We start from the raw sequence: 13,775 nt of genomic DNA, 5'->3' as shown, positions 1-13,775 counted from the left end.
GCTGCAACCAACCACTGCAAAACATAACTGTAGGCTTTTTTTAAGAAATATTATTAGAATTGGTCAATTTATTTTCACATGGTGGTTGGGGGAAGTTCTTTACTAACCTAGGAAAAATTATGTAGTTTACTGGTTAACTCAGAAAAAAAGTTTTCATTATGAACTTTAGGTTAATTTTCCTTAGCTCCATAGTTTTTAAATACTTAAGAAACATGTCTGTGATCTCAAACTGTCTGGAAACAGCCAATCTGACTACTTTCTGCCATGGATCATTTCAAATAAAACTGTTATGCCATTTTCTTTGTTGTCTGACCTTGCTTAAGGTCCATCTGAGGCACACCTGACTTGATGGTAAAAAATTGGTCTTTATGTGCAGCTGATTACCACAGAGCTGTGTTTGGGAAGTTATATGGTGGCAGGCCATAAAAGCACCTGAGAGAGCTCTCTGGAATCACCCAGTTCAGAACAGATACATTTACTGCTTAGAAGATTTATCATTTGTGGAATTAGCAAATCCATAAAACAGGCCTCCTGCAAAGATGACCTTCTGATTCTACTTCAAGGAGAATAAAAACTATACATTTGATGGATCTGGAATGTTCTTCAACCTCAGAAGTCAGCATGCATATGCCCTGCTGTTACTCTGTACTAAGTGATCTCCTAAGCACTTCTGCTGCTTGAAGAAGATGCCTCAGGGAAGCTGCAAAGAGGCCCAGAAAGAGCTGGAATAAATTTGTATACTAGTATTGAATCTGACCAGTTTGAATCTAGAATTATTTGGGACTTGAAAATGCAAGAGAACTTCTTGAGAAATTAAAACCCAGTTTGCTCAAACCAGTGTTACTTTGGAGAACCAACCAGGTCTTTGGTTTTCTCAGTGGCAGAAGCCTCACACATAGTTTGTGGATCTGTAAACTAAAGATTTCATGGATTCCTAAGCCCTTACAGACCAACGTAAGTCTGTTAAAAAGATTCTTATACAGCAAAAACCTTACCGTTTTAAACTGAAGTCAGCGGTTTACTGACGGAATGTACCATTAAGACGTAGCCATTTGAAAGTGGTAATAAGGAGACAAATGCATATTCAAATGTTTATCTCTTTAATGTTCCAAGACCTAATCTCTTAAATGAGCCTAATCAGAAAAGAGGCATTCTAATTCTCTTGTGGGGAAGCAAAGGCGCCAGAGATCAAGTGATAACTGGGCTGTGAGCTAAAGCCATTCTCGTGAGACTTTGGCTGTGTTTGAGGCCAAATTGGAGAGGGTTTTTAGGTCCTGTGTCTGCCAGAATTCAAATAGAAGGCACACGTCTACTCTTGGTGCACAGAACCGAACTACGGACAACCTTCATTACAAAAAACAAACAAACAAACAAAAAATCCCACCTTTATAAAAATATCAGACTTGATAATTTTGCTTTAGTTTACATAAAGATCTTTTTCACACGCATATATCTTGAAGCTGAAAGAACAATAAGGTTGTGAAGCTAGTTACTCAAAAGTGCCAGACACGAGGTTACATATGCAACCCAAATTCTGTTCCTTATGTGAACTCATGATTAGACATGCTTTAATCATATGGCCACATACATTTTTTTCCACAAGACAAAGACTGTGACCTTGATGACTTAGAGAAGCAAAGCATAATATTACGTTCTGTGTTGGACAGTCGTGACAAAAGACAGAATTGCCAGGTCTGCATGGCAAGAAACAGCTTGAGAGACCCAGCTCTGCCCTGAGAGGTGAAGGTGGAGGCTGTGAAATGCCCTGCTGCCACGTCAAATGGTTCCATCCCTCCACCGTGCCAGTAACCTCCTGCACAGACATGTGAGGAGAAATGGGGCAAAGGAGGTAGCAGGCTGGGCCTGCAGCAGCGTGGCATGTTACACAGCACCAAGGAAATTGCTGACAAAAAGGGGCAGACTGCAGCCAAGTTTGTTCCCTTGCCTATGATCCGTTTTTTTTCCTGTGGCAATCTTGTTCACATTACAAGTACAGTACTAAGTACTAAGTACTGACAAAGTTGTAGTGGGTTTTATTGGGGTTTTGTTGGGTTTGGTTTTTTGGGGTTTTGTTTTGCTAGTTCTGGCATTTGCTGGCAGTTCTGTGGCATTTGTCACCTCTTCTCTAAATATTTCTTTGTTCAGCCTTGTGGCTTTGAAACCCAGGTCTAATGATCTTTGCTTTTCTAGCCCTCCAAAAGTGGTCACTATCTTGAAAGCAAGAGTGGACTTACTCAGGCCTGAAGTTTTCCCAAACAAAAGACATCCAAATAATTGTTACGACTAATCATCTGCTGCCTGAAAATGTGCTGGCACCCTCTGAACCGGACTGGGTATTACAGATATTGGGGTTGACTTCCACAATCACTTCAATGTGGAGGCAATGACTTCCTTGAGCCCGAGTCCCCACATTAAGGACGGGTGGAAGGGAGGCACAGGGGAGTGGAAGCCCAGACAGAGGCTCCCATCTCCCAGATAATAGCAGGAGACTGGGCTGCAGTGGCTTTAATCTCATCCCTCTAATTTATCCCTTTTTACTGCAGTGAGACACCTGGCAATGGGAGCCCGGCCTCCTCCGAGGGAGCTCCCCTGCAAGGCGCTCGTTTCACTGGCGGGGTGACCCGGTTTCTACCGGGGTCGCCTGTCAGGCATCACGGTGGGACTTGTGCCATTGCCCAGCATGACAGAACTCGAAGTGCCCGTGGTAGCCGGGCGGGCTGCTGAGGCCAGAGGAGGCTCCAGCCACAGGCGGCAGCCGCTGCGGGCCGGTCCGGGGCCGCGCTGGGCCGGGGCGGCGCAGCCCGGCCCCGCAGCGGGCGCGGGAGGCGGCTCTTGCCCCGGCGTGGCGCGTTCCAGCCGCCTGCCCGGCGCCAGCCCCACGGGGCCCGAGAATTCCCCCAGGTGCGCTGCTCCCGGAGGCCCCGCGGCCGCTCCCACCCGCTCCCCGGCAGCTTGGCCGGAGCCTGGTAAGGGACGCGGGGAAAGGAGGCCGCGGGTCCCCCGAGGGCCGCTCGCCGCTCCCTCCCTGGGGTGCAGCACCCCGGGGCCCCGCGCTGCTCTGGCCCTTCGGAGCGGGCTCCGGCAGGGAGCGGACCGGGGGATCCAGCCCGAGGAGTCCCTCCAGCCCCGAGGGTCCCGCAGGCAGGTCGCGGGCACGGAAGGTGCGGGGACGGCTGGTGGGGCCGCTTCCCCGAGCGAGTGGAAGAACTGGACACAGCTGGATCCTCGGATCCCCGTGTTTAGCCTAATCTAATAGCAGCAGTGATTAGAGTTTATTATTATTTGCGCGCTGATCTTTTCGGCTGAAGGGAGATTTAAAAATCGATAGTAAAGTCGCATGCCTGACTGCTCGGGCACTTATGGAAAAACTGTTGGCCAAGGCCAATAAATCAATACTCCTTTTTCTTTCTCTGTCCTGTTTGTTTCTTTTCCGCCTCCAGAATTTTCTTCCTTGCAGAAGGGAACCCATATCTAATAAGGTGTCACTTTGCAATACATAATGCTTGAAGCCAATGTGCTAATTATAGATTAATAGGTGAAGTTCTGTTGAAATGACATAGTGAAAAAAATCCAAGCTGATCAAATATAGTATGTCATCAAACATATTATGGTTGCTTAAAATCCTATGTTTAAGAGGACGCTGCATAGTCTTCTCAACCCCCATGACTCACTGGCACCAGCTTTTACTCAGAGAAGTTAGAATTCGCTTAAAGTTACTTTGTGGTAACCAGGCTCTCAGACTTTTGAGAGTTTATACAGCCCCAGTCAAGGTATGTCCAATATTTCCAGCCTGACACAGCAGCTGCCTATAGACGGAACAAGTAAATGAAATGGAAGTGTTTAACAGGCTTCACACGTTTCACTTATTTGGATTTGAACTGAGGAGCCGAGCTGAGCCTTGAATCACCAAAGAAGGAAGAGCATAATTACTTGTCATTATATTCATTCCGATTTATAAATAATGTTTCTGGGCTTTATTTTATTCAATGCTTAATTTAAAAATAATGATTAAATATTAGCCCTTGGGCTATGTGCTGGATTATAGCCAGATGTATTATTACTTCTCCTTGGGACTCCGGAAATATCTAAATGGACTGGGAGGGAAAATGAAGATTTCCCACACAATTAGTTATGATGGAAGGACAGTGCTATGACAAGCATAGATTTTAATTGTTCTAAAACGACAAGATATTTCACCAGAATCAACACACAAATGTTGGGAGAAATCACATTTGGTCTAAGGTGATGGTGCATGTCCTTGGTATCCCCGCAGAGGAACACACACCGCTGCATTCCAGAGTCTGGCTGTATACAAACACACACGTAAGGAAATCATGGATGTCTGTATATCTGCACACACACGTAAATTTCTCTAATATGTTTACGTGTTCGGTGGTTCGAACAGCAGCAAAATAAGTGTTGCCTGATTTAGAGCACTTCCCAGATGCTGCAAACACTGATGAACTAAAATCCTCATGTAGAAAAAGAATAGTTTCCTCACACGTACACACATACACACCTCGGGATGAAAAAAGGAGAAAGGAAGAAAAAAAGAAAGAAAGGAGAGGAAAGGGGAACTCGATTTATTCTCATTTGTTTATCTCTAGATTTTCCCCCCTTTCTGCAAATTCATTTGAATAGCTTTCAAGCTGCAAAATGGAAATGTGGCTCCTGCCCTCTATTTCAGCAGCAGCGTCCTGGCAACAGAGCAATTTTCTATCATCAAGGATAAATGGCATCGAACAGAACATTCTGATAAAAAAGAAAAAAAAGCTTTAGCCCAAGAAGCCCATGATTGCTGCCCTTCCTGTCTATCATCCCTTTACAAAATCCTCTCCTCCAAACCTGAGCTGCATGCTGTCAGAGCTAATAATGTCTTCTAAAGAAAAGGGGAAGAAACAGCATTCATGCACAATGTTCCCATTTATTACATAGAGTGCTTATTTAAAAATTGCAAATATCTTTGTTTGGTTCGCTGCAAATTAAAACCAAGATGTAGGAAGTTACACGATGCAACAATTATTCATGTCACAGCAGAGCATCAAACTCTCATATCTGGCTTTTCTATTGGTTAATGTGTGTGTGTGTGTGCGTGTGCATGCGTTGTGTGTATGTGTGCAATGCAGGGAATATCCCTTGTTGTGAAAATAAAAACCACTTCAGGTAAGTCTGTGTTTTGTTGTTTTAGAGCACGGAGGGGGGTGGGGGGTGGAAGTCATTACTGATACGAAGGAGGCAGAGGCTGTGCTGTATTTGCAGTTCCACGGGGGGGTTCAGCCCAGGGACCCGTGCGAAGCCGTCTGGAAGGCTGCTTCAGGAGCGGGGTGCCTCGCTGGGGTAGCGGGGCTCTCCCGGTGCCGGAGCCGCCGCTGAGCCCCCGCTCCTCGCCCCCCGCAACTCCGCGCAAACGCGCTCCCGGCGCTGGCGCGTTCCCGCTGGGTGCCAGCGCCGGGAGCCGCCGCTCCCTGGCTGTGAAAGGACCCTCGACAATGAAAACAGCTGCAGGAACAGTTCGTTCGAGCGGAACTTCGGCGTTCAGGGATTATTCAGGGGCGTGGGGCTTACCCTGTGGTCAGAATCCTGTCCGGCCCTGCCCAGGGGCCAGGGGAGGCAGGGCAGGAACACACCGACGCACCGTGAGCTGCCCCAGGCCGGGGACAGGCGGGGGACAGAGGAACAGAATCATCACGGCCCGGCCGGCGACGAGGCAGCACCGGGCTGGGGAGGAGGGCAGGGGCGAGGCCGCGGGTGGGGACAGTCCCGTCGGGAGAGCTAAAAACAACCCGTCGAGCGGGATGGTTCACAGGCTGCCTCACCGCCCCGGGGCTTCCCTTAGCGTGGGGCCGTACCGCCCGGGCGGGCGGGCTGCGGGCTGCGGGCCGGCGGCCCGGCGGGGTCGGACGGGCCCCGGTGCCACCTCAGCCGCCCTCGGGCGCGGGCCCGTCGGGGCCGGCGCCGCGCATGCTCCGCGCCGCGTCACGTGCGCGGGAAGGCCGCGGGGCCCCGCCGGGAGCCCGGCCGGGAGCCCGGCCCTGGCCCGACCACCGCGCCCCAGCCGAGGGAGGACCGTGCCCCGAGGCGCCGGCAGACGGCAGGGGACGGTGTTTCGGCCGGAGACCCGGGCATCGCCTTCAGAGCTCTGGGCTCCCTCGACGTGCGCAACGGGAGACGGGCGCACCGCTCCGCCGCCGCACCCGCAGCTCCGCTTCCCTCGGGGACTTTGCTCGGCCGCCCGCGGCTGCCTGCTCGCCAGGCGCGGCCAAGAGCCCTCCGCAAAAAAACCGACAAACAAACACCCCGAAATCGCCCATTTTAAAAGCCGGGGTCGAGTCTCACGCCGGGGGCCTGGTTTTCTTCCTTTCCTCCTTTTCCTCCTTTCCTCCTTTCCTCTCACACCCTGAGGCTGCAACGTCACTGGCTCTTGCTTTGCCCGGTGGACGAAGTAGCACAGCCAGCCCCTACCCAGCTAGTAAGAGTCTTTGAAGTTTAGATCGATGTCCTGAAAACTTGTCTGAAAGTTACTTAATTCACGGGCCACAGGCCACCTGACGAAAAAAAAATCCAAAACCACACAGAATGAATAATTTCGTCACTTTAACCATATGTATATGCACAGAAAATTAAGGGTACGTGTAAAGTTTGTCTTAAACGCGGCAAAATCCATGAAAGACTTCTTGCCCTGCTCTAGATGAGGCTTGCGGGCAGGCCATTTGATTTATTTTCATTTTTCAAAGGAATGGAGAAAGTCGTCCGATTAAAAGTGGTATTATTATAATCTCCATTCTTAAACCTTGAAACACCCTTGTAAACAATCGGCTCCTTCTCCCAGCCCGGTTCCCACCTCCACTTAGTAATGACTGGAAGATTTATGAGGCTTTTTTAGCAACACCTGTCTTTTTGAGCTGTCGACACAACCAATTAATACTTTTAATTACCACTACAAGGAAACTAACCAGAACCTTTGTGATTTGATTTCGCCGCTGAATTTTATCCCCTCTGAAGCAGCCCCAAGTGGAGGCACTGAGGCCACGGGGGGGGGACTCTTTTTGCTGCAGGTTTATTTTGCCTCGGGCTGGATGGGGGTATGATTTGGTTTGGTTTTATTTCGCTTCTCTTTTCCCCTCTTCTTTTGAAGTATTTAGCCATCCCTTTCTAGAAGAAAACAAAAGGGCTTGCTGACGGGACCCCAGAGCACACAAGTCCTCCGGCTCCCAGAGAACCAGCCTTTCGCACTGGCGGCCCCGGGGACGGCAAGGGAAAGGCTGGAGGCACCAAGCACCGCTTAGGCAAAAGTTACCATAGAGAAATAGTGCGAGAGGGGGCCGATCTGGCTCTCACCGAATTCATGGCAGTTTTTACCAGTCATTTCAACGAAGGAGCGAGCATCCCCTTTGCGGAGAAGGGAAGAACAGGGGCAGACGGCACCTGAGCCCCGCAGACCGTGGGACGGCGTGTTGAGCGCCGAGCGGGAACCCCGCTCTCACCTCGGGCCTGGGCTATTCTCTTCCTGCACCCCCATTTCCTCGAGTATCCCTGATCTTCATCTGAATAATCCAACAGTCGAGGAGGAGATGGGGCAAAAACTTGAACAGAAAGTGTGTTTGTCGTTCAAATGGCATGAGTGCGATCAAAAGTTCACAGATGCCCATGAACGGTGCCGGCAGGGCGCTATCCTCCCTCTCTCCAGAGATGCCCCTTTAGCCATAGGGTGTGTGAGTCTGGCTGACCGCTCCCCGATTAGCCCAAAGTGCTAGGAAATGGGGCTGCCACGAGACCCCCGGCCTTATCCTGGGCGGATTGCAAAGGGCGTGATCAAACCTTGCCCCCATGCCCATGTTTCACAATGCGGCGTGAAGTGGGCAGCAGCGTATGGAAATGAAGCGGGAGCACCCAACTCGGGATGCTTAACCCTGGCCCATCCTCCGTGGACTATTCCCTCTCCCCCCAATCCCCAGCTAGTGCATGTGAATTGCTGGAAGTCCCTCCGACCGAATGCCGGGAACTGGGAAGCAGAAAGCAGTGGTCTTTGGGTTAAACAGACACCTCTGCCTGGTAAAACACCCCGTGGCGTTCCGTGCCTGCTCTCCTTTGTGTTATCTCTAACGCTGCCCAGGCCTCGCAGAGTTATGCCGTAAAGGCGACGTCCCACGTTAAAACAATATGAATTCGCGGACGGATCTTGAATATGAATGAGGTATGTGGTCGTATGACTGCTTTGAAGCCGTACTTCTCCGAATATGGCTTTAATTAAATGTCTTCCGGCTCTAAAAGATTACATGTTGTGCAAAATATATCCTAGCATGAAATTTACTTCCACGATACGAAATTAGGTTACTTATAAATGTCTTCATTTAAAAAAGAAAATCGCTTCTTCTCGTTCTGCTTTCTGTTTTGTTGAACAAGAACTCCAACGAGGAAAGAAGGTTGGGATAATATATTTATGGAGGCACGTGTAACAAAACCTGCCAGAAGCGGAGTGAGTGAGGACTGCTTGCTGAAATGCAGACAATTCAAAAAACAGGCAAGTTAATTCAGATCTGATTTGTTTCAGATCCAGCTGTCAGAACCCCGAAATATCTCCCGCGCCTCACGCCGCAGATACCTAACGTGCTTCTACCGGCCCCGTCCCCCACCATCCCTTCCTCCTGCGTTTTTTCTGTGAGAGGGATGCTCAGAGGAGAGGAGTCAGGGCAAAAAGATGGAGAAAGGTGACGATTCCCAATAGCGAAAAATAAAAATAATTCTTGGCGGGATGGAGGATAACGTCGTGGTCACACTAGAACCAGTCAGTCGGGCAAAGCAGTTTCACTCTGCCAGTGAAACCGCTCTCGGTGTCAAGAGCTTTCCCGCTCCGTATGCTGAATGCGGGAGGAATTCAGGTTGCTGGAGGCGATGCTCTGTTCGTATGTACCTCTTTACGCCTTCAGATACGGGACCTCACCTAGTTAAGTTTCTATAGAGAGATCAGATAATGCATCCCTTCGGATTATCTTTCTAAATTAACTTTTAGATTTGTTTTTATAGTCCGTTGAGACCCTGACAAAAGAGGCTGTAGCTAGATACAGATACGAGATAAACGTATAAAGCAAGCTCATTACACCGGAATGAGTGAAGAACTCTCCTTGCAATCTACTCTAGATAACGAGTCTGCCCGAAGAAACAAGTAAAGCCGAGATATTTATTTCTTTTCCTAATAAATAAACCTCAATAACTGCATTGACTTTGCACGATGTTTACTACATTTCCATTCAGTGCTTGGGTAAATGCATCCCTAAAGGCAGAGTAAATAATTGCACTGATCTCAACAGGGGAAATGTGTAGACATTTGAAGTGTACTAAAAATAAACGAAGGCGAAAGAGACTGAAGAGAGAGGACACCGCGCTTGTTTGCCGTAATTAAAGCCTCTGCTTTCGCTCTCCGGATTCCGAGACTTCCCGACCGCAGCCGGGGTGACACGTTTCCCGCGGGTGTCGCCGGCACAGCACACGAGTGGCCGTGGGGAGCCGCGGTTGGGCTCGGGAGGTCTCGGCGCGGCGCTTGGCTGGGAACTGAGAGTGGCCGCTACTGCAGGACAAATTGTAGCCTCTCTAAGAGCCTCGAGTTTCCATTCGCCTCTGAGCCCTTCCAAGACGAGCACTTAAGAGCGGTGGTGGTTTGGGTTTTTTGTTTTCTTTTTTCTTTTTTTTTTAATTAGACTGCATCTTCTTCCTCTGCCAGAATAAGGTTTTTATTTAATTGTTGTTGTTTTTTTTCTTTCATTTGAAAAGAAAACAAAACAACATAAGTCCCCGCTAAAACCAACATCTGCTTCAGCAGCACTCGGGGCAGACGGGGACGCCTGCCAAGTGAAAGCCTCACAGGCGGCGGTCTGCAAACCTGCGACTGCATTCGGGGAGGTCCCCTGAACCTCAGAGGGGAAGGTCTCCCCACACCGCTGCCACGTAAGGCTCCCAGCGGAGAGGCGAAGGAGGCAGACTCTCGCTCAGACTCTTTACGGGGATCACGTTCGCCGTATGGGCAGAGCGGGAGAGACCTGTCCCCAGTGGTTCAGTTAAGGCGGTGTGGGTGCACACCTGACCAGGTGCGAGGAGAGGCGGGCGGCCAGGGCCTCCGAGGGAGTTCCGTCCTCCAGCCGGGCAGCCACTCGCCTGAAACTTGATTGCATTTTAAGGCAGGTATCCATCCTCCCCCCACATATCCCCCAACAGGGAAAACAACTAACGACAACATCACGACAAAACATTAACCAAACAAAAAGCCCCAGTGTCCGATCCTCTGCAGAGCCACACACTGAATGAATCTGCCTGTAAGGTTTTAATTACAGCCAAAGGCTTCGCTACAAATCTGTACAAGAGACAGTGGCTGGTTCCCTCTGGATCTTTCCCCTTCTGACTCCTATTATTTTGACCCAGGCTACAATATAGAGAGCGGCGTGTGTGATCCATCTGCAAGGCTGGGCTGGGGTTTACCCTCCCCCCCCCCGCCCGCTTCCCTGCCACTTCCTTCACACTCGCGATATGGAGAGCCATTGACGCCTGCCTGTCTGTTATAATGTTAGTGGGTTGAAATCCAGAGGAGCCTCCGCTCCGCTCTTGCTCTCGCATTGGCAGCGCTCAAATTCCGCAGTCTCTCCTCAAAATGGCTCTCTTCCAGTTTGAGGAGGTGACCTCCTTTAGAGAGTGCCTTTCCTCGCCATTTTGCTGCCATTTAGAAGATGGCATTAGGACATACTGGCAGGAGAGGAGGACGTGTTTTGGGGTAAATAGGCTTGAGAGACCGGTGAAAAAAATGTCATCGGCAGATGCAAGGAGGGATATTTTGCTATAGCTTCTGGGAGGTGTACATAGAGCAGGCTGCTAGGGGAGGACGGCGGCTGCCGAGCCGAGCCGTGCCGGGCAGCTGCCCCGCACACCCGCGAGGTGCGGCCGCGGACACCCGCGGAGCGACGACACGCGGGGCGGGGGCGCAGATTTGTCAGCCACCACAGCCGAGGTCCAGCGGGGAAAGTGCCGTGTATCTGCGAAGCGAGCCTCTCCGCAAAAACGCGTCTGGAGCGGATCGCAGCCAGCAGGAATATTTTCTGGCTTTCCGCTTCTCTCAAGACTTTCCGCACACACCTCTGCCGGAGAATCCCGTTCTCTCCCGAGCACCTTTCGATTGCTTTGTGGATTCTGCATTGTTGCTAAAAAACCCAGGAGATCCCGCACTAATCTTTGCCTTCCCCCCCGCATTTCTCTGACACACCAAAAAAAATCGTGTTTCAGGATCCGCTTCATGCACATGCATGGGCTTCTCGCGGGAAAACACACAAAAACATAATTCCTGAAATAAGTTTCTCTCGGATCTTCACAGCTACTTTGACCAGTGTGAGACAGAAAGCACTCTCCCGGCCCCTGGTGTGAAATGGGGAGAGGGGATACATAATCCCAGAGCGCAGCCTTCAGCTCCTTCTGCGAGAGCATCTTGGAGGAGCCTCGCCTGAGGAACAGCGTCAGCTATCGCACCCCTCCCCACAAACCAAAAAACACGCTAAACAACCCGAGAGAGGGACTGCACTTGCAGAGCCCACCCTTGCAAACACCACAGCAGGACTTCCCGGGAAGGGAGGGGATGAGAAACAGAACGAGAATGTTTGTTTTCCCCTGTTGTTATTGTTGAACGCATGAATGAATGAATGAATGAATGGAACAGAAGGTGCTCGGAGGCATATAGGAAGCCTCTGACCGCTTACATTAACTTCCTATTACACCCTAAAAATAGAACCCCGTTTCCTGTTGTTCATCAGCTCCTTCTGACTGTTGTGTCTGTTGTGTGACATCTTTCGACTCACAACTGTGCCTTCAAACCACACGTACACGCTTTGGCCCTTTGAAAGTGTTACCCGCAAACATCATTAAAGCGGCACGGTTTAGGATGACACTGAAGACCGATCTCACGAAGTCACCCAGTCCCGGGGCACAAGGAGCCCGATGCGCGGTGCCACGCTCTCCGGCAGTCAGCGGAGCAGGGGACGACCGCGGGGGAGGCGGGGAGGGGAAGCAGCGTTGCCCCCGCGGCTCTCAACCAGCCCGGGCGCGGAGAGGGACTGGCCCCAAGCCCGCTAGGGATGCAAAGGCCTCGTTGCTCTCCAGGCGAGCGAGGGTGACTTGCGGAGTGCATTTCCTGGGAATGGTAAACCGAGGGGTTTAATAATCCCAGGAAATATTAATATTTAAACCGAGGAGGGAAGCCCGGCCAGGGATGTGCAGGCAGAGTGCGATGGTACCCACGGTCCGGAGCGGACAGGGTGCGGAGCCACGCGCAGGGCACGTCCCCATCGCCATCGGCCAGGGCTGCAGCCCAGTCCTCCGGGAGCTCAGGCTTGGCCGCGGAAAGAGCGGAGAAGCCAGGAAGGGGGTCACATGCGGTGAATTCCTGCTGTCTTTTCCCAGGGAGGGTCTGGTGCTCACAGGAGGCGGTGCAGGGGCTCCCGCCTCGGGGCAGTCCTCAGCCGCCCCCTAACTCGCACCTTGCCCCATCCGGCCGGACTTCTGTCCCTCCCGGTCCCGCGCAACTCTCGGGAAGCTCGTTGACGCAAGGCGGCTCCCCTCGTGGGCTCCCACCCCTCACTTGTGACTGCTGTCTGCTCGCTTTCGAAGGCACTTCAAGGCGCGGGGACTAGGAGGTGTGGGGTGCCCGTCCTCACCCCTTTTTCACGAGTTACCCACCCTGGGAAATGAGCACCCCACTGCTCCAGTGCGTCCAGAGCTAATTTTTCAGGTCTAATTTCTTCAGAAAGAGGCCGGTGACGGAGCTCGTCTGCACGCAAGTCAGAGCCAGGGAGGACCGGTGCCCGGCAGCGCGGTTTTCCGGCGGGCGGGGACCTCCCGGGCGACCCGGCATCCCCCGCCAGAGCACGGGCCCAGAGCCTGCCCTACCCTCGGAGAAGAAATATCCCTGCAGCTGCCGCCTCTATAAGGACGCGGCTCGGGCGCTTATTGCCCCCCACCCCGCGACTCCCGGTGGGCCTAATTAAATTGGGGCAAATTATCGGTGTGAGGCTGGACGGAGTCAACTGTCTTGACGACAGACAAGGATGTCTGAGCACCGCGGAGAAAGAGCGCCAGGTTTCCGGCTCTTCCCTCCGACTGGCGCCCACCGATGACTCGGCGGGGGCTCCGCACCTCCGCTCACCGCCATTCCCCCCGTCCCGCATCCGAAGCCCCCGCTTGTCCTGCTCGCCCCACCGCAGCTCGTCTGTCAGCTACGCTGAGCGAGTGATGCACATGTAACTCCATTTGCCGCCTATCGCAGGAAGCAGCTCCTGCAGACTCTCCCTGCTTTTTCTTCTTCTTTTTGTCTGACTCAAGGTAGCATATAGGTATTATTTCAAAGTGGTTCCCTCTCCTGCTCAACTTTTTCCCATTCCGGGGTTAGCATCCATTATGTGGCAGGAATTATTTCGAAACAAGAAAGCAACGTGTTGCAAACACTCCCCAGCCTATTTTCTGACATCTTTTGTTATGCATGCTCTTGCTGCTGGAGAAAATGCTAGTATGTGCACCTGCGAAAAAAAACCGCCTTCATGATGTTAACAGCAAGCTGGAGGGTATAAAGCAATAAAACTGCCAAATGTACCTGTTCCTATTGAGTACATTACCTACACCTATGAATAAAGAGTCTCAGTAGGAATTCTTTCCCTTCTCTTCCCCTTTCTCTATATTTTTATTCATTGTAGTTTTGTAAACGCCTGGATCGGGTTACCCTTTCGCGTGTTAAAGTGGAACTCTTGTTA

General features: G+C 51.3%; 1 protein-coding gene and 1 long non-coding RNA gene across 3 annotated transcripts in view; one reads left to right on the top strand and one right to left on the bottom strand.

Moving 5' to 3' along the window:
- The window catches only part of LOC135425054 (uncharacterized), a 51,375-nt gene that overhangs the window by 35,797 nt on the left and 1,803 nt on the right, over window positions 1-13,775 (bottom strand). The window lies entirely within an intron of this gene.
- LOC135425011 (collagen alpha-2(I) chain-like) lies at window positions 5,036-13,617 on the top strand. The gene is made up of 2 exons (XM_064676815.1): window positions 5,036-8,194; window positions 8,552-13,617. The coding sequence occupies exon 1, from the start codon at window positions 5,490-5,492 to the stop codon at window positions 6,399-6,401; it is 912 nt and encodes a 303-aa protein (XP_064532885.1). The 5' UTR covers window positions 5,036-5,489; the 3' UTR covers window positions 6,402-8,194; window positions 8,552-13,617.

The sequence above is a fragment of the Pseudopipra pipra genome, chromosome 1 (assembly GCF_036250125.1).
Source record: "Pseudopipra pipra isolate bDixPip1 chromosome 1, bDixPip1.hap1, whole genome shotgun sequence".
NCBI classification, from domain to species: Eukaryota; Metazoa; Chordata; class Aves; order Passeriformes; family Pipridae; genus Pseudopipra; species Pseudopipra pipra.
The sequence above is the reverse complement of the archived record's forward strand: the minus strand, read 5'-3'. Positions and strand labels throughout refer to the sequence as shown.